A 19933-nucleotide genomic window follows, 5' to 3' on the forward strand; every position below is an offset into this window, starting at 1 on the left:
CAATAAAGTGGGCTCAATTTAAGAGACGATACAAAGGAATGAACAAAAAATCAAGTCGATGGAAATGAAAACTGAACAAACTGAAAAAAAGTTAGAACAGATAGATCAAAAAATGATGGCGGTAAACAAAGACCTGGAAAATTCATTGCTACACCTGGAAATGGATCGAGCCACCTTTTATCTGAGGTTCCAAAATGTTGTGGAAACGAAAGAAGATGATCTAGGAGAGGTAATGGTGGGATTGATTGCAGAAGCACTTCAGAGAGACAAAAGAGAGATTATAAATGAGTTGGACCAAGTGTAGAGTCCAAACCAACTATGCAAAGTGCCACCATCTGCCTAGAGAAGTACACATCAGGTTTGCGCGTAAGAAGGTCCGAGATATTATTTATAGAATTACAAGAGATGAACCGATGATATACCATGAAAAAGAGATTATAATGCTGAAGCAGGTCCCCAGACGGATTCAGGAATAAAGGAAGGATTACCGGTTTCTAGCATCCCTATTGAATAGAAAGAAAATATTATTTCGGTGGATCACCCCAGAGGGAATGTCGATAACTTGGCAAGGCAAGAGAATTTAAGTGGACGATCTAGATAAAGCCCAAGAACTATACCATCAACTGATGGGGATGGAGGAAGATTCAAGTAGTAGAGAGAAATTGGAGATACCTAATTTAGAAGAACAGACACAAGAATCCAGGGGTGAAAAAGTGGAAGAAAGAACCAAGGTGACAAAAGGGAACCAAGATGAAGAAAGGAGCACTAGGACCAGAGTACAAAGAAATACTAGAACAAATAAAAACTAAGAGATCGGCAAATAACTAGAAAAAGGGAGAAAGAAACCCAACTATTGTCAATAAATGTAAATGGATTGAATGATCAAGTGAAAAGGAAAAAAATACTCATGAAATTAGTGAAACAGAATGTTGATATTATATGTCTCCAAGAGGTACATACTAAAAAGCAAGACCAAAAATATTTGGAATACAACAAATTGGGGAATTTGTTCGCAGCATTGGCAGAGGGAAAAAAAAGAGGGGTTGTGGTATATATTAGAAAAGAAATAAAAGCCAGCGTAATTTATGAGGATCCTAAGGGAAGGGTATTATTGCTTGAATTAACAATAGGGGAAATTAAAATGTTACTAGTTAATATATGCGCTCCTAATAAAAAGCAGAGGGAATTTTATAAGAAAATGCACAAAAGGATTATTGAGACAGAATATATGTATAGTGGGTGATTACAATGGAATAATAGATATAAAAAAAATATTATATTAGTGATAAGAGAAAAAAAAAGGAATGTATTACCGAAAACCTTCTTTGATATGGTTGATGAGTTAAATTTGATTGATGTATGGAGAACATTAAACCCCACAGAATAAAAATTACCTTTTATTCTAATCCACATAAATCTTTCTCGAGAATAGATATGGTATGGACAAATAGAGAACTAAGCAAAGAGTTAGAAAATATAGAGCTTCTCCCGAATATTTGGGCAGATCACAATCCCTTGAGAATAATATGGAGAGGTCAAAAAAAGAAAATTAGAAGATGGACTTTGAATCCACATATACTACAAGAGAATGAATATCACCAGAAGATTAAAAAAGAATTGACTCTATTCCTTGATGTAAATAAAACAAGAACAAGTAGAATACGCTAAAAATATTAAATATGCAAAACAATATCAATTTGAAAATGCAAATAAACTGGGGAGGTGATTGGCGTACAAATTAAAAAAAGAAAGAGAAAACAGGATAATACATCAATTGCAGGATGAGGTAGGAAATTTACAAAACAAAGAGGAAATTAGAAGGATTGCATTAAAATATTTTTGAGAATTTATACAAACAAGAGGAAATTAAGATAGAAAAAAATGACTATTTAAAAAAGAAAAGTATGCCTATACTAGGAGAGGAAAAGAGAATGATGTTAAATGGGGAGATAACATTGATTGAGTAAAAAGAAGTGATTCAAAGACAAAAAAATAACAAGACGCCAGGACCAGGTGGTTTGCCAGGAGAATTTTATAAAAACATGGGGGAAATAATAGAACCAATACTTTCAGAACTATATAAGTTTGAATGGAGGCAAAAATGCCTGTTTCGTGGAGAGAAGCATATAATAGTGGTCATGAAAGAAGGTACTGATGCAAACCGAATTCAAAATTATAGGCCAATTTCATTCTTAGACGCTGATTACAAGATCTTCATGACTATCATAGCAGGAAGGATGAAAAAGATATTAAATGAGATTATTCACTCTGATCAAAATGGTTTTCTCCCATTGAGACAAATTAGGGATAATACAAGAACAGTAGTGAACATATTAGAGTACTATGAGGCACATCCAGAGAAGTAAGTTGCACTTGTTTTTCTGGATGTGCAGAAAGCATTCGACAATTTAAATTGGAAATATGTGATTAGACAAATTAGAGAAATGAAATTCTCTAATTGGAACAAATGATTGAAGCAGTTTATTTTTACCAAAAAGCAAGTATCATAATAAATGGAGAAATTACAAGAACATTTGAAATAAAGAAAGGAGTTCGCCAGGGATGCCCATTGTCACCTCTGCTCTTCATTTTGACATTAGAGTCGCTACTGACAAAAATTAAAGCAAATTCAGAGATCAAAGGAACCAAAATCAGAAAGGAAGAATATAAATTAAAGGCATTTGCAGACGAGCTGGTATTTTTTATGGAGGACCCAAGGGAGACAGGACCTATCTTAATATGGGAGATAGAAAAGTATGGAGAAGTAGCGGGCCTTAAAATTAATAAGACAAAAACAAAAATGATAGTAAAAATATAACATTACAACAGGAAAGAGAATTAGAGAAAGAATTACGATTGCAGAGTACGAGAAGAATTAAATATTTAGGTATTTGGCTGACAGCGAGGTGTTCCTCGATTAGGGAAGATAACTATGTAAAATTAATACAACAAATAAAATTGGATTTGGAAAGATGGGGCACCTACTATGCTAGGTCAAATTGCAACTATTAAAATGAATGTTTTGCCGAAACTGCTCTATCTTTTTCAAACCATACCTATAAAATTAGACAAGAAATTTACGGATTTGAACCAAATTACAACAAAATGTATATGGGCAGGTAAGAAAGCAAGAATAAAATTAACAGACTTTCAGGACAGTAGAAGCAGAGGCGGCCTAAGGCTCCCAGACTGGCGATTCTACTATAAAGCGGCAATCTTAGTTTGGATTAAGGAGTGGATCAATTTGAGAAACAGATTACTTACGCTGGAAGGACATGATTTACAAAAAGGATGGCATGCCTTCTTATGGGACAGAGAGAATAAATCTCATTTATATTTTTTTCAACATAAAATATGAGAAGCTCTAATACAAATATGGAAAGAAATCAAGAAAAACCACTATATGAAAATCCCTCGATGGGTTTCGACAATGGAGGCAATGATCCAACCCAACACTCTAGATATGAGTAAAATGGCCAAATATAATGAAATTTTGGATAGCCAAGGGAATCTAAAAAATAGACAAGAATTGTAAGAACAGGGAATAAATATAGATTAGTGGCCTTATTTGCAATTAAAATCGCGGTACATAAAAGATAAAGAGGAGTATGGAATTGAAACGATGCCACAACAATTGGATAAAATATTGACTGGCCCGGATAAAAAATCGATAACCAAAATTTATAACTATTTATTAGAATTTGACAGAGCCGAAAATATAGTGAAGGGAGCTATCTATGATAGCTTGGGCAAAAAATGTTGGGCATAATATTGACTTTGATGATTGGGAAACAATTTGGAATAGAAATTATAAATTAACGAAATCGGCAAAATATAGAGAACCAATTTAAAATATTCTATCACTGGTATTTGGCACCCTCTAGATTAGCAAAAATATATCCAAATCATAGCCCAAATTGTTGGAAATGTGGACAAAAGCAAGGTACCTTCTTTCATACATGGTGGTTATGTTTCGAAACAAAAAAACACTGGAAGAAAATTCACTGTTGGTTACAGGAAATAACAGGCTTCCAGATTGAATACACTCCGGAATTGTTTCTCCTAGGGATAACGAAAAGGAAATATGACAAAAAAATAACATATATCATTCTACACGTAATAACTGTGGCTAGGCTGGCCTTTGCACAATGTTGGAGAAGTACAAATATATCCTCTGAAGATTTGATAATTTAAAAAGTATTTGATTGCACTGAAATGGACAAATTGACACTTGAATTGAAAGGATTGATCGACTCAGAATACCACGCCATATGGGAGAAATGGTACAATTGGATCGAAAATAGAAAAATGGGGGGAAACCAGATAAAGTAGAAGTAGTTTTAGTAAAAATGTATAGAGTATAAGTGAATCGTAGTGTTAAGATATGTAAATGGTCACAGTTGTGCACAAAAGACAAATAAGAATTGTTTAATTGTTGAAAATTAATAAAATAAATTTTAAAAAAAGAAGTGCATACAGATGGAGTTGGAACCATCCTACTTAATTCTGTTGTGTTATTCTCCATTTTATATCGAATTAAGACGGGGTTTTCAAATTTTTTTGTTAACGATTGTTGAAATAAAAGGACAGAACACTGGAAAGCAGAAAGCCCCCAAACTCTATTTTAAAAGCTATTTCTTTGTTTATTCAGATATACAGTAAAAGATGAAGCGTTCACATCTATCTCCCTTATTCTTACATTTAACTTTGTAAAAAACTAAAATTGAAATAACAAACTACTAGTCAAAGATTTGGCAGACACTGATTCTGGAAGTAGAAATTACATTTTGCAATCTGTATTATTAGTAAGAAGGGGAAATGTCTAGATTGTTGTTAATATATACCCTCAATTAAAAGAGGATTTACTCCACTGTTCTAAATTCTTTTTTTCATCCAAAGTTTTACCTCTGGTCAAATGTTATTAAAAGAATTTAATACGAGCCATTAAGTATACAACTGAATGTACCTTGTTAGAACCTACTCAGAATATCTGCTATTTCCCTACACATTGTCTCTTACATTGGTACATAAACACAAGCTCCTGTTCTAGGTATTTACATCAGGGATGCGATCAATAAAAGAAAATACCTTAAATCAACATGCTGTAAATCCGTAATTCATTGCATACCAGTAGAATTAAGGCCCTTAATTACTGATAGGTATTGAAAAAAGGGGGAAAAAAACAAATTCAAACTATTTGAAACAACCATTTCCAAAGTCTAGGTCAATTGTCCCCAGAAGTCTGCTACGGTATAAAATATATCCTGAGGTATTTATAATCACCATAAAATCCTTGCCAGGATTATGAAGAGTCATTTTTGTCCAGATTTCCTTAAGTATTTGAATATATTATATTTTCCCATGTAATGAAAGGTAAAATATTTTAACTGTGCTTCCATCTGGTCAATTTATTATTTTAGCATCAACTGTTTTCACAGTAAGAGATAAGAGCAGCCATTCAAATTAACTGGAACATATTAACTGCTGTCTCTGCCTCAATGATACATCAACTGACACTGATTTATTTAAAAAGTATTTACTTACTTTCAGTCTAAAAAATCACACACACACACATACACACACACCTAATATCAGAATATCATGAACAAATAAAAGAGGAAGAGCAATTTCTAACTTTTGTCCAATATTTTATTTTCTGGAATATTATATAACAGCTGAACGGAATGGGAACTAGGTTAGAAGATACAAGTGCCTAGAAAAGTTAATTCTTCTCTTCCTCTTCCTTTATCCATCCAATAAACGTGGGTAATCTTTAAGAACAAGCTTTATAAAGTCTAAATAGTCAGAAACATTCCTTCAAGTATGTTTGTAATTTACTGTACAAAACCCTGAACCTTTTAAAAGACACTTTCTTCCTGATTCAACTCCACTGAAAAGTCAGAATATTTAGCTCTGATCAGACCCCCTGGAGAGAGGGGCAAATCAGGGCTAATAATCTTCTTACATATTAAAAATTTGTATGTTGTCAATTAATACATTTAATATAAGATGAACAGAAAAATATAGTCAAACTGCCACCAAAAGAACACCTGAATAAATGTAAGTACCTCTAGTTCAACTAGCGCTGCAGTCACTGCATCTGTTACAAGAGCCCCAGCCTGTAGCTTTTCAATTGCCTAGAAGACAGAATTTTAGGTATAAAGTATTGCCTCTTAAATATTGTACATACTTTTTTCTTTCTACACAATAAAGCCCAGTGAGTCATTTGGTCCCAAAAGAGAATTGTTCAAAGTTTCAAAGAGTGGATAATGACTATTCTTAGGCAAAACAAAGGAACCACACTTTACTTATGTTTGTGGTGTCACTTAATTTAAGGTATCTGACTACATTGTGAACATCCTTGTTTAAAAGAAGGAATGGTATTAGGATATGAGTATCAAACTGAATTTAATTTAATTGAAGTTGATGGAACTGGCTAAGATGGCAAAAGTAACTACCTTGATTAAAGGAAAGTCTTTGTCTAACTCTTCCCCATAGTTTTTCTATGTGGCAACCACTTTGGGACTTTTTTCTGAAAATTGTAAGAAATATTAATTTTGAGATCTGATGATTTGAATGATAATTAGAATTGTTTTTGATAACAATACTAGGTATTATTGAATGTTAGATCAAAAGCTGAGCACATTGTAAGCCGCCCTGAGTCTCCGGAGAAGGGCGGCATATAAATCAAATTAAAAAAAAAAAAAAAGGGTAATGTATGTTAATTTGTAATTATATTGAAGAAAGTTATCTTTTTTCCTATTTTTTCTTTCTTCATTCCCTTACATTTTCTATATTTTTCCTTAATTCCTTTTTTGTTTTTTATATTTTACTTTTTGTAGAAAAATAATAAAGTATATTTTAAAAAAGGATATGAATAATAATAATAATCATATCCTAGATGAAACAGGAAGCAAAGCAGAAAATTACTCACTACTGTATTTTTCGGTCTATAAGATGCACTCCCCCCCAACATGGGTGGAAATATCTGTGCGTCTTATGGAGCGAACATTGCGGTGGGGGGAAGGGGGTTGATGCGGCGATGGTGTTCGTCGCCATCGCCATTTGCCGCCACCAGGGAATGCTGGAGCCTTTGCTGCCGAGCAGCTGATTGGTGGTTGGATCAGCCTCCCAGAATACCGCCGATCAGCTGTTCTAGCCACTGCCGCCTAGAGCAGCTGATTGGCGGTATTCCAAGAGGCCAATCCAACCGCCAATCAGCTGCTCAGCAGCAAAGGCTCCAGCGTTCCCAGCAGAGGCAGCAGACCCAGAGGAGGCAGCAATGGTAGCGTTTCCGTCAGCCAGCCCACTGATTGGTAAGGCTACGGGAGGCTGGGATCCAGCTGTCACTCAGCTGACCGGTGGTGGGCACAACGGAGCGAAGCCCTGATGAGCCACGTGCTGGGGCTGCGATAATGTGCTGAAGCTGACCAGACTGTTTACTGTTTGCTGTTTACTGCAAGGATGCTAGCCAGATGAATACCGGATGGATGCCGGGAGGCAGAGGCAGATTTTTTTTTCTTGTTTTCCTCCTCTAAAGCTAATGTGCGTCTTATGGTCCGGAACGTCTTACAGACTGAAAAATATGGTAATTGATTATGGATGTTTTTAAAATAAATTTCTATTCAAACTGATTGATTTACCAAACTCACTGCATTAACCTAGCACTACATTCCTCAGGAGTCTTCTTCAGTCTGACATTTATTTGTGTTATCTTCTGAGCAGGCAACTATGTTGTATTCCAAGAACAGAAGTTGAAAATTATCAAGACAGTTGATAGACTGGAAACAGAGATATCCCTGGGAATATTTTACTTCAGTGTTCCAACATCTTCATTAAATCTCCGGGGTATGGAAGAATCAACCAAAATGTTGATAATGACTGGGAACTCATTTTCTATTCCATTTCCAGTTGGATTTCTACCGTTAAGTGTAGCTTCCTAATTATATAATCAAGCAGAACATTTTCAAATGCTGCTTTATCATTTTGGGAATTCTTTCATTCGGTATGCTTGGCTTACAACAAAAGCAATACAAGAGCTTTTGGAAAGCACTTTTACAGCTAAGTCAAAGTTATTTCTAAGTCAAGAATAAGTAACCAACCACCAGCTAGAATTTGTTGGACTAAATAGTTCTTCTTTCCAGACTACCAGCCATGAGAGCTTCTGTCCATCACTATCTGGAAGACCATATATTTTAGACTGCCATTCTACACAATTACTGTATATTGAGATGGAACCATTGTTGCAGAGAATCTTATAAAATCTAATACCTGTAGTTAAAGTTATATACTGATAAATGTATGGTTATAATTAATAATATATCACTACTTATGACATATTTTACACCAAATCCATGGCGAAAAACATTAACCAAAGCCATTAATAGTGCAAATGTCTTTATTGCATATTCTTATATTTGAGTATAAATCTCATATTGAGCAGGATTTATAGTCAGGTAAATGCATATAAATGTGATGGCGAACCTGTGGCACACGTGCCACAGATGGCATGTGGAACCATATCAGTGGGCACGCAAGCATTGCTCTAGCTCAGCTGCAGCACGGATGTGCGTGTTGGCCAGCTGATATTTGGGCCTACCAGAAGTTGGGAAACAGGCTGTTTCTGGCCTCTGGAGGGCCTCAGGGGAAGAGCGGAAGGCCCATTTTCGCTCTCCCCAGTTTCCTAGAAAGCCTCTGGAACCTGGGGAGGGCGCAAAATGGGCCTACTGGGCCCACCGTGCCATACGCTGACACCCCTACGCTCCCCCCTCTTTTGGCACACAACGACAAAAAGGTTAGACATCAGTGACATATAAGATTGTAGGACTAATAAAGTGTGCTATTTTCATATTTAAAAACATATTAAACTTGCAGATTGGAAAAATGAGAGTTGAAAGATCAAGGCATCGCCAGATGTTCCAACAGTTAACAAACAAACCTAACGTCAGGGTTCCAATGCCCTAATTAAATCATGAGCCTCACACCAGGCTTCAAAAAAAGTTATTTATTAGAAGCTTCAAATCGGCACAGACCAAATGAAGCCAACTCTGACCTCATTTATGTCCCGGTTCTGACCCTGTTTCCCCCCTCCCTTCATCAGTCACATTCTCCAACGAAGCAATTTTGTGGGTTGTAGAGATCACTCCCCTCCAGCCACTGTGGGTTTCCGTGGAGACGGTTTTGCCTTATCAGTTGGAATGTGCTATGTTTTGACTGAGATACCAGCTTCTTGATGCAGCTGCAAAGTTTGTTTTCCTATCCCCCTTGCCTATGGCAACTCGAGAGCAAGCCAGGGATGCTTTGCGAGTTGACACCTTAACTCCATAATCTATACTACAAATACTCACTCTAGTGCCCTCCAAATGTCTGCATTCAAGTTCATTAGACCCAAACAAGTATGGTCAATGGCAAAAGATCGGGAAGAGTGCTCCAATATAAAGCAGCTGTAGGACATTAAATTGCCCAATCATGGTCTAAACTTTCAACCCAACAAAGACTGCACTAATAAAAGTATTTCTTCCATAAGTGCCAAGTGTCTCTTGAACTCTACAAGAAAGTATTAGCAAGTTCAAACTGCTATTGTCTGATGACGTTTCATGCTATACAGATACAAATAATTTTTCTTATATACAATTTGTTAAATAATTTCATTTCTATATTTTATGAATATATATAGCCAATTTTTTTAAAAAGTGCAATTAGGAATTGTTTAAGGATTACTGAGAAGTAGAAGTAAAGATATAACATTTCAAACAATTACCTTCTAACAATCTTACCTTCCGACATGCTCTTTTGCACACATGTTTATATTCTTTGGCTTTGGATTCAGAATGATAACCTGCACCTGTTAGCAAAGAATATGTAAGAGAAGAGGGTAAAAGTGATCAAATACTATAAGCAGAATCATTTTGTTTGAAAGCTCTTTCTAAAATAAAACCTTTCCATATCAAAAATATATCTACCTTGTAAGAGGACTACAAACCAGATGTATCCCCTTCAAGGGCATTTTCAACAGGTTGGGTGGATTTATCTTTCCAAAGAGTAATATTGGAATATTGGATATTGGAATCCGATTGTGAATCATGCAGCCCTATGATCATCAGCTCTTTAAGGGAATGTCAACTAAAACTTCACTGCAGATTAGACATCTACATAGCGAGCACTATTGGTTCAAATATCTAGCCCTGAAAAAAGAAACTGCACATGTAAATGGGATCTGAAGTAGCATGAAATGAAGAAAACAATGCTGTCCCTGTCTGTATGCAAGCCTACATCTTTGTCATTATCACCTCAATTACAATCTCCCTTTTATGACCCTATAATCACTTAATTTGAGATAGAGTTGGGGTGACTGGATGGAGCTGAGAGTTCGCAGCAGATATTTTTTTCTTTGCGTCCTGATAGAGAAACATCTGCCACTACCTAGGATTGAATTTATTGCTTAACACATTGTAAGCCGCCCTGAGTCTCTGGAGAAGGGCGGCATATAAATCAAATTTAAAAAAAAACCAAAAACTCTCAACCTCCCAACTGGGAGGTGAGCATCCCCCAAGTGGGAGGTGAGCATCACTTGACCACCATACCATTCATTATCACATCAATCACAATAAAACATCAAAATATAAAGAGAAATGGATTAACTATGTATCTCTTATTAACCACAGATGTATGAAGTGGGTTTTAACATGATGATATAATATTATCCTTTTAAATTCTATTATCATTTGAGGAAAGCTAAAAAATCAAGACATATTAGCAGGCCCACAGAACAGAAATGCAAAAGTGTTTACTCTTCTGTAAAACACTTTGCCTTCTAAGTGGTGCCATTTATACCTACACAAGTCCTTGATTACACTGTAAATTATTTGGTTAAATTCAGCCTCAATTCATAGACTGCTTAAATGTATATATATTTAAACTTTTTATTCACATTCTAAACTTTTTATTCACATATGCATTGCTAAGAGAAGTTTCAACTAAGTGGTATTATTGTCTCTCCATGCCTAACAGTGGAACTACATCATTTGCACATTATGGACTGCTTCACTGGACTATGGCTTTAGGGAGCATGCCAGAAATTTTTACTACTACTATTATCCAAGTATGCTGTTATGTTTAAAATAATATCTTCCATAACTAACAGTTATTACAGAACTTTTTCTTAGTGGCTAAATTCTCCACTTCTTGTACCAGTGCTTTATAATAATATTCATCTAACAGTGCAAAACATTTAGTATATTTATGGCATAATACTTGTCCAGAATATTAAACAAATCTTGCTTAACTCTCTAGCAAAAGTGTTAATAAGAAAATTTTGCCAAACTAGGTGGTAGGATTGGAATTTATTGGGAGATTTCCAGTAAATATGAGCACAAAATATTAGGCTAGGAAGTGAAAAAATACCTCAGTAAAGAGAATGTAAATCACATCCAAACTATTCCAAAGAAAATGATACTGACATGCCCATGGAATCACCTGGAGTCAAGCTTATGTCAAAAACAAGATTTTCCTAAAAAAAACACTGCCAAATCAAAGATGATAGATCTAAAATATAAAAAAAAATTACTTATGAATTCATTACTATAACAGGAACCATACAAGATATTATTGTATGACAGAATCTCTATCATAGTAACGTATATTATTGCATTCTTTGATTGGTAGAAAATATTGCCTTTTCCAAAACAGATCATATTAAATATTGGATTCTTAAAAAGACTGTGACCTTACTTCTGTGCTATTAAGTTTGACATTAAAATAAGAAAGACACTGAAAATTATATCTTTTTTGTAAGATTAAACTGCAGTAATCCTTATTGTTCTTTGATAAGAACTTTACTGAGCATTGAGAAATATATAAAAATAAACCATAATGTGTGTGCTTTGGTTGGATTTGGCATGATCCTCAGGATGAAAATTTGGTAACTATGATTTACAGTTTAGCATGTTCAGCAAAGGTTTAATAAAATTTAATAAAATTATTAGATAAACCATGGCAAGATGTAAAATGTTTTGCCCTTTATTCAAAAAAAATCTCAGCAAACCATAAACTGATAAGTTCTGAGCAATGGCAAAAGCAATATCTCAATGCTGCTCAAGCAAAGGGGGAGGAAGAAAATATTAAAGATTGGCCCTGTCAATAACACACTCTCTTCAGAGATCAGCACCTCTGTTTTCTATTGAAGGGATTATAGCTTTCAATTTAAATGCCTGGTAAGTCTTTTTTCTAAAAGCATGTTTTCGTGCATCATGCTCTAAATCTATCCATCAAAACGGCCAATTTAAAAAGGAGGAAGCCTTCTGATTAACTGTTTCCTACATTGGTTCCCTTCAAATCCCTAATTTGAATAAAAAAGTTAATTGGATTATCATAACTGAAAGGAAAAGAGCAGATTACAGTTCAGCCACAACTGGCCTAAGAAACATGTCATGAAATATAAACATATATTCACCATTCTTTCCCCAAGTTACCTGTGCGTCACCTGTTTCCCACCTCTCCCAAAGTACCATATATAGTACTAAAACATTAACAACACAGCCCACCTACTTTGTGATATTCTGACATGTACCTGCATGTACAAGTACAAATCCCACTCGTCTCACTTTTTGAGCCGGTTTGGCTTCATGTTCTTTTACCATCATCCTTACTGCAGTGGCATGAGCTGACACAGGAGGAACTTCTACAGAGCTTATTCCCTTTTCCATGATCATACTTCAAGGCTATCGTTTCCTGTGGAACAGAGCATGCTTCCATCCAAGGGAAAACATGGGAAAAGAGTCTTCCTGAAAATAAAATCAAGCAAAAGTATCCCATTATTTTATCTACTTTTGGCTAAGGAGGATTCCATTCAAGAAACACATTCTGTTCAGAGCAGCTGCGTTAGAACCAAACACTATTCAGGTGCAAGATTTTTTTCCACATCCATGACTAACAGTAACAGCCTGACAAAAGTCCATATATTCAGCAAAATTATACAATACAGGGATGTATTAATTTGCTACTTATTAAGCTGTATAACCAATTTTTAACTTTAAAATGAACTAGTGATAATGTTAAATTTTTATAAGCTTTCACAGATTTATTAGGAGTCTTTCACCCTGGCAGAGATTAGGAAAATTCAGTTTCAGGCAAAATAGTATGATTCCTTTAACAACTAAAATAAGGCTATCCCAAAAAGTGTCTTCCCCCTCTACTCACTCTTAACTTCTATTCTTTCACAAGATTTTAATAACAGTTGCTATACAAGTATTACTAGAGTCCCTAGTATAAGCAATCATTTGGAAGCTGCAGTAGGGAAGCTCAAGCAGACCATTATTTCATATTTGCACTGAAATCAATCTTAACATTGGGATTTCAATCCTATGCCTTTGATAAGAAAGACACCTATACAGTGTCTGCTGAGACAGTGTTAAAAGTGTGTCTCAAAAACTGGTTCTGGGCCATGGAAACTTCATGCCCAAGAGACCTTACACACAATCTGTTCTCTACGCTGGTTCCCATCAAGCATCTTCCTCGAGAATCAAACAGGGTGAAGCTCCCCTTCTAATAAGAAAACACCATAAAATGGTGGGTGTTTTGCATTCCTTCCTCCATAAAGCTTTTTTTTAGAGACACGGAAGAAAGCAGAGGACTCGTTCCCCAATATTGTCATAGCAACCGGAAACATATGACCCAGAGCCGCAAAATCCCCAGTTTGGGCTTGGAAATCTAATAGCTGAACCAGAAGAATGCATGCAAGTTAAGCAGAAAGGCTCCTTATCTCCCGCTTTAGAATGGAAAGCATTGGCCATCAGCTCTACCTCCATTTCCGTGAGGCTTCGCCCACGGCCAGGTTGGACCCTCGACTAGGCAGATAAGTCCCCCGAGACGAGACACACCCTGCAGCTTCCTCCCACAAGCCTCATGCTTTGCCTCCAGCCCACATGGCTGCAGGCTCAGGCATCCTGCAGGAGAGTCCCGCTCCACTCCCCCCCCTCCTCTCTCCGGCCGGGCAAAGGGCAGGAGTCGCACTCTGATCACATCACCAACGCGCCCCTTGCCTCGGAGCGTGACGTCATCGCCTCCCCCCCCCTTCAAGGAAAGTGGGGAAATACCCTGCTGCTTTGCCGGCGGGAGTCGCTCCTTCGTTCATCAGTTCCAGTGAGGTGTCGTTACAAGGCTCGTCTCGTCCTGGATGCGGGCGGGCGGGCGCGCACACCCACGCATTTATCATCAGCCTCTCAGTGACTTTTTGTATCGGGGAGGGGTGGGGGTGAACCCAACCAAGTCTATTTTCCGATCACTTCCGGTTCCGAATTGAATCTTTTGCATCATGTGCGAGGAAGGGCTAGAGTGGCGGAAGCCGAAACAATCTCAGCCCGGTTTTTTTTTCTTGATGGAAGAAAAGGCGGGGAATTTAAAATAATATATTAAAATAAACCCTACCTCTTTTCCAAAGGAGAAAGAAAGGGAGGGGGAGAGTAATTTTTCAGCTCTAGAGTTCTTGTTCTCTGCAGGACTGTTGTTGGAGAAGTTTGGCTTTTATTTTTTTAAAATGAAAGCAGCTGGTAGATAATCAATATTTGCTTTTCTGGTCATAAGCCCATATGGACTTTCTGTTGAACATGCCTTTGAGTTGCCTAAATTTAGTGTTAGCATGCTGGGTAGATTTGCTGACAACTGAAGTGAAAAAACTCAAATGTTGATACCCTGTTTTACCCAAAATAAGACATCCCCTGATAATAAGCCCAATTGGGTTTTTGAGCACACGGCAATAAGGCCAAGCACTTATTTCAGGATTCAAAAAAAATATAAGACGGTTTTATTTTTGGGGAAAACACAGTAGTATTTTTTGTTTCCAGCCCTTTTACCAAAGGTCTCTGGAAGTAATTCAACTATAACTCTCTGCTCAGGCTTACAATCTAAACTACCTGGCAAGAGATAAAAGGAGGGAGGAAAGGGGTTCACATAAATACACTGTTAAAATGGATATTTAGTTTGTGGTGCAGTGTGTTCAAAACCCAGACAAATTGATTCAGTAAAACAGTTCCCTAAATCTAAATGTTAATTGCATAGACTAGGCCCATGGTGTCTGCTTAAGAAAGAGTGATTAGAATGCTTTGTACTGCACTGTGAAAATATCTACGGAGCCCCTCACATCCTGGACATAAACGGTTTCAACTTCTACCCTCAAGACCACACAGAAAAAAGGATAGAGAAAAAAAGATACAAAACATTTTCACCTTCAAAGGAACAAACTCATGGAACAGGTGACTGATACTATTGTGGTACGCAATATATGTTCCATGTAAGTGCTTATGCCCAAAGAACACCCAAATTATACATGTATTAAGTATAAACTATGTGAACTACTAGAGGAAAAAGTAAGGGATCTAGAGGCTACTCTAGCCAAATCCAACCTATGCAAGAAAGCTATATAATGAACAAAATTAACTCCCAGAGGGTTTGACTCTGCTGATAAACCCTTGGAGGAAGACAAACGGAGGTATGTCACACATAGAAGGAAACCCAATAATCAAAGAAAGAAACATCACACATCTAACAAACCCCTGCTGCCCAATCTAACCCACAGAAGCACCCCCATTAAAACTCAACAGCTGATTTCTCCCCCAGTTGACAATACTCAGACCCACAACCTCCCCCTCAAAAAAAAACCCAATGCAAACAATTAGAAAAGAGACATAATCAAATATCCCTTAAAAAGTCACATCAACAAACTCACCTGGGATAAACAGAAAGGCACCCCAGACTGCACCCCCTAAAAAAGGAAGGCAAGTGTTGGTGATGGGAGATTCTATTCTCAAAGAATAGAACCAGCCATCTGCAGACTGGACATACAATCTAGGGAAGTATGTTGTTTCCCTGGAACAAAAATCAAGGATGTGGCTGAGAAGCTAACCAAAATAATTAGGTCCACAGATTACTAGCCTTATCTACTACTACTACACATAGGGACAAATGAAGAAAAAAGGACTTGAAAACAATATTGAGTGATTACAAGCAGCTAGGCAAGAAAGTTAAAGAGTTAGGTGCACAAGTAATTTTATCATCTACTGCAAATCCTGTAAGAGAATAAAGGATTCCCAGAAGTGAACCACTGGCTAAAGGGTTGGTGTCACCAAAAAAAACTTTGGATTCCTGGACCATGATGGGCTTTTGGCAAGGGATGGGCTGTACCCCACAAAGACTGGGAAGAACATTTTCGGATAATGACTAGCTCAACTTATTAGGAGGTCTTTAAACTAAAGTTGGGGGGGGTGACCAATCTCCAGGAACAAATTCCAAGCAAAAACCCCTAGAAAATAAGTCAAATAATGAGATAAGGAGGGATGGCAAGGAAGACAAACTCAAATACCAAATAGGAGACATAGAAAGCATATCCAGAGTCAGACATAAAGACCTCAAGTGCCTATATACAAATGCACAAAGTTTGGGGAACAAACAGGGTGAACTTGAACTATTAATACATGAAGGTAGATATGATATAGTTGGAATTACAGAAACTTGGTGAGATGAAACCCATAACTGGAGCATACTGATAGAAGGATACAAACTGTTCAAAAAAACCCAGACCCCATAAAAGAGGAGCTGGAGTTGCACTGTATGTAAAGGCCCACTATATTGCTACAGAAATGCATGGAATCAAAGACGAAAACCACTTAGAATACATATGGGTCAATATAAAAGGAAAAAAAGAATGACATTGCCATAAGTCTATACTATAGGCCACCCAACCAAGCAGAAAAAATAGATGTACTTTTTGCCAACAACTAACAAATATATGTAGGAAACACACTACACTAGTAATGGTGGACTTCAATTACCCTGACATCAATTGGAAGACTAATTCCGCACCAAGTGAGAAATCGAATAGGTTCCTGACCAACCTAGTTGACAACTTTGTTGTCCAAAAGGAAGAGGAGGGACAGCCATACTGGACTTAATTCTTACAAACAGAGTAGAAGTGATAGAGGGAGTTGAAACTGCAGGAACCTTGAATGAGAGTAAACATCCTACTAGAATTCAACATAACGCAAACACAAGCAATAGAACATAAGGTTACCAGAGTTCTAGATTTTTAAAAAGCTGATTTTAACAAATTCATAGAGAACTTGGGAAAGATTCCTTGGAAATCTCAAGAGGAAAACTCAAGAAGCTTGGGAAACTGAAAAATATAATAATAAAAACCCAGACCAGCATAATACCATTGAAAAAGAAAAACAAGAAATCCAAGAAGAAACCAGCATGGCTGCACAAAGCTCTCTCTGACAAATTGAAAGACAAAAAGGACAAGTACAAAAAATGGAAAGAAGGACACATAACTAAGTCAGAATATCAACAGATAGGCAGAATCTGCAAAGACAAAGTCAGGAAAGCAAAGGCTCAGAATGAAGAAAGACTTGTAACAAAAGTCAAAGATAATAAAAGTTTCTTTCAACATATAAATAACAAGAAAAAAATCAAGGAAACAGTGGGTCCACTAAAGAGAGAAGACGGCAAAGAAGTAATAGGCAACAGAGAGAAAGCAGAGCTGCTTAACTCATTCTTTGCATTGGTCTTCATGCAAAAAAAACCAATAGTCCACCCTACCAAAAACGTAACTATAAAAGACAGACTAGAAATAAAAGTTAAAATAAAAATTGGTAAGAAAACACCTGTCTGATCTTGATGAGTACAAATCGCTGGGACCTGATCAGAGTTCTAAAGGAGTTGGCAGATGTCATCTCAGAACCACTGTACCACATCTTTGAAAAATCCTGGAGCATTGGGGAACTACCAGAGGACTGGAAAAGAGCTGATGTGGTTCCCATCTTCAAAAAAGGGGAAAAAAACAGACCCATGAAACTACAGACCAATCAGCCTAACGTTAATACCCGAGAAGATACTGGAAAAGATAATTTAAAAAACCAAATGTGCCAACTTCTAGAAACAAGTAAAGTAATAAATAGAACTCAGCGTGGATTTGTTAAAAACAAATCATATCAAACCAATCTTATTTCATTTTTCAACACAGTGACTAAATTAGTAGACCAGCGAAATACTGTGGACATAATATACTTGGACTTCAGCAAGGCATTCAACAAAGTAGACCACAACCTACTTCTTGGTAAACTACAAAAAAGTGGGATAGATAGCATCACCATCAGATGGATTTGTAACTGGCTAACAAACCGTACTCAATGAGTAGTCCTTAATAATACTACATTTACATGGAGGGAAGTAAGCAGTGGGGTACCACAAGGTTCCATCTTAGGCCCAGTACTCTTCAATATCTTCATAAATGACTTAGATGAAAAACAAAGTCCAGCTGTCTTTTGAAAAAGCACCTTTGGGATAATATGTGTGGCTGCCTTCTAGTGGGCCAGCCATAAGCTTTGAACAATTGTAATGTAATGTAGTACATATTTTTAGTTTTGCCTGTTTGCACAGTTTTAAAGGAGAGAGCTCACCTGGAATGGAGCTGACCAGAAGTACAAAATCACAAGAGGAAAACACAAAAGCAGCAACTGTGAGTTAGGAGACGGGAGACTTGTTGCCAAAAGTCAAAAGTGAACCTTTCCAGTGACTTGAAAAAACCTGGAGGGCAGGTCTGTTTGTAGTTGTTCATGCTCTACTACATGAAAGGGCCTTTTTCCTGATATTCTGCCAGCATAAAATGCTTTCTTCAGCTAATCGCCTTCTTGACATGACCAAAATGCTACAGCCAGATTTCTCTGGATCAGTCAAAATAGCATTCTTTCTTAATCTTGGTTTTTTAACACCGGCTCACTATTCTTTTCAGTGGCATGGCAGTGAGTTTCTGAGTAATATGTGGCTTTCTTTATTCTGTTTTCTCAATTTTAGCTTTATGAGAGCCAAACCCCAAAAGATTATAAAGGCCAAGACTGGAATTCTCTATTTTTGTCCACTAACCTTAGCAAAAGCAGCTGTATGCCTCAACTTCTAACCACGAACAGCTCAACATGTAATGCTCAGCTTTCACGCTACTATTTTTGTTCACAACAATCAAAGCTCCTGGATGATATTTTTATTGCTAATAAAGTAGACAAAATGAAGCAAGAACTTCCATTAATACTCCTCATTCAAAATAGCCAAACATTAAGCAGCTTGGTGACACAAAGTCCAACTCATACTGGCAAATGAAAAGGTTTACGGAAGTTGAGTGTAGGAGTGTAGAATATTGCTGTGGCCCCCAAATCAGGGTTGAAATCCAGCAGGTTCTGACAGATTCTGGAGAACTGGTAGTGGAAATTTTGAGCAGTTCAGAGAACTGGCAAATACCACCTCTGGCTGGTTCCAGAACGGGGTGGGAATGGAGATTTTTACAATATCCTTTCCCCAGGAATGGGGAGGGAATGGGGATTTTGCAGTATCCTTTCCCTGTCATGCCCACAGAACTGGTAGTAAAAAAAAATTGAATTTCACCACTGCCCCAAATCAAGCTGCTTTCAGATTGGTGAGATCCCAAGTCTTCCCTTCTGTATGCCTTGGGAATGATTCGCTGGACTAAAAATGAAAATGGCTATCTGTGAATTAGCTTAACCACTCTGGCCAGGCAAGCAACATATGAAATGAAAGAAACCAGGAAGCAACTCAGAGTTGCCCTATTGGGAAGATGGGCAGCATATAAATTAAATAAATAAATAAGAAACCAGAAAGAAAACGAAAGGAAGATATAGAACACTGGAGCTTTCATGCTATCCTGATTTGCATGAATATTCATTCTACTCTCCTGGCTTAGTCAAACCATTCATGCAAAAATTCTCTGATAATTGACTATCCTTTGGGAAATCCATCCATGTGTTCTTCCTTTTCTTGATCTTATTTCTACTTTAGCTTTTGGGTCTTCTTTCCTCATGGTATCTTCACCCACAGACTTGAACTCTCTCTGGTGGTTCTTTCGGCCTTATTTTCTATTTATGTAGGAAATGTG

At 37.0% G+C, this 19933-nt stretch overlaps 1 protein-coding gene across 2 annotated transcripts in view; it reads right to left on the minus strand.

Moving 5' to 3' along the window:
- The window catches only part of TASP1 (taspase 1), a 70127-nt gene extending 56255 nt beyond the window's left edge, over window positions 1-13872 (minus strand). Inside the window, exons 1-4 of one of the 2 annotated variants that reach the window (XM_070956464.1) lie at window positions 13800-13872; window positions 12569-12782; window positions 9777-9844; window positions 6069-6137 (exon numbers count right to left, since the gene is read on the minus strand). In XM_070956464.1, coding sequence (XP_070812565.1) covers window positions 6069-6137; window positions 9777-9844; window positions 12569-12710 — 279 coding nt within the window. In that variant the 5' untranslated portion in view covers window positions 12711-12782; window positions 13800-13872. Of the gene's footprint in view, window positions 1-6068; window positions 6138-9776; window positions 9845-12546; window positions 12783-13799 lie in introns of those variants that run through there. The other variant, XM_070956472.1, reaches the window with a different exon arrangement.
- Window positions 13873-19933: the final 6061 nt, after the last annotated feature.

Source organism: Pituophis catenifer, unplaced genomic scaffold (genome assembly GCF_029215685.1).
Source record: "Pituophis catenifer annectens isolate HBS135680 unplaced genomic scaffold, rPitCat1.0.hap2 SCAF_1, whole genome shotgun sequence".
In the NCBI taxonomy this organism is placed as follows: Eukaryota; Metazoa; Chordata; class Lepidosauria; order Squamata; family Colubridae; genus Pituophis; species Pituophis catenifer.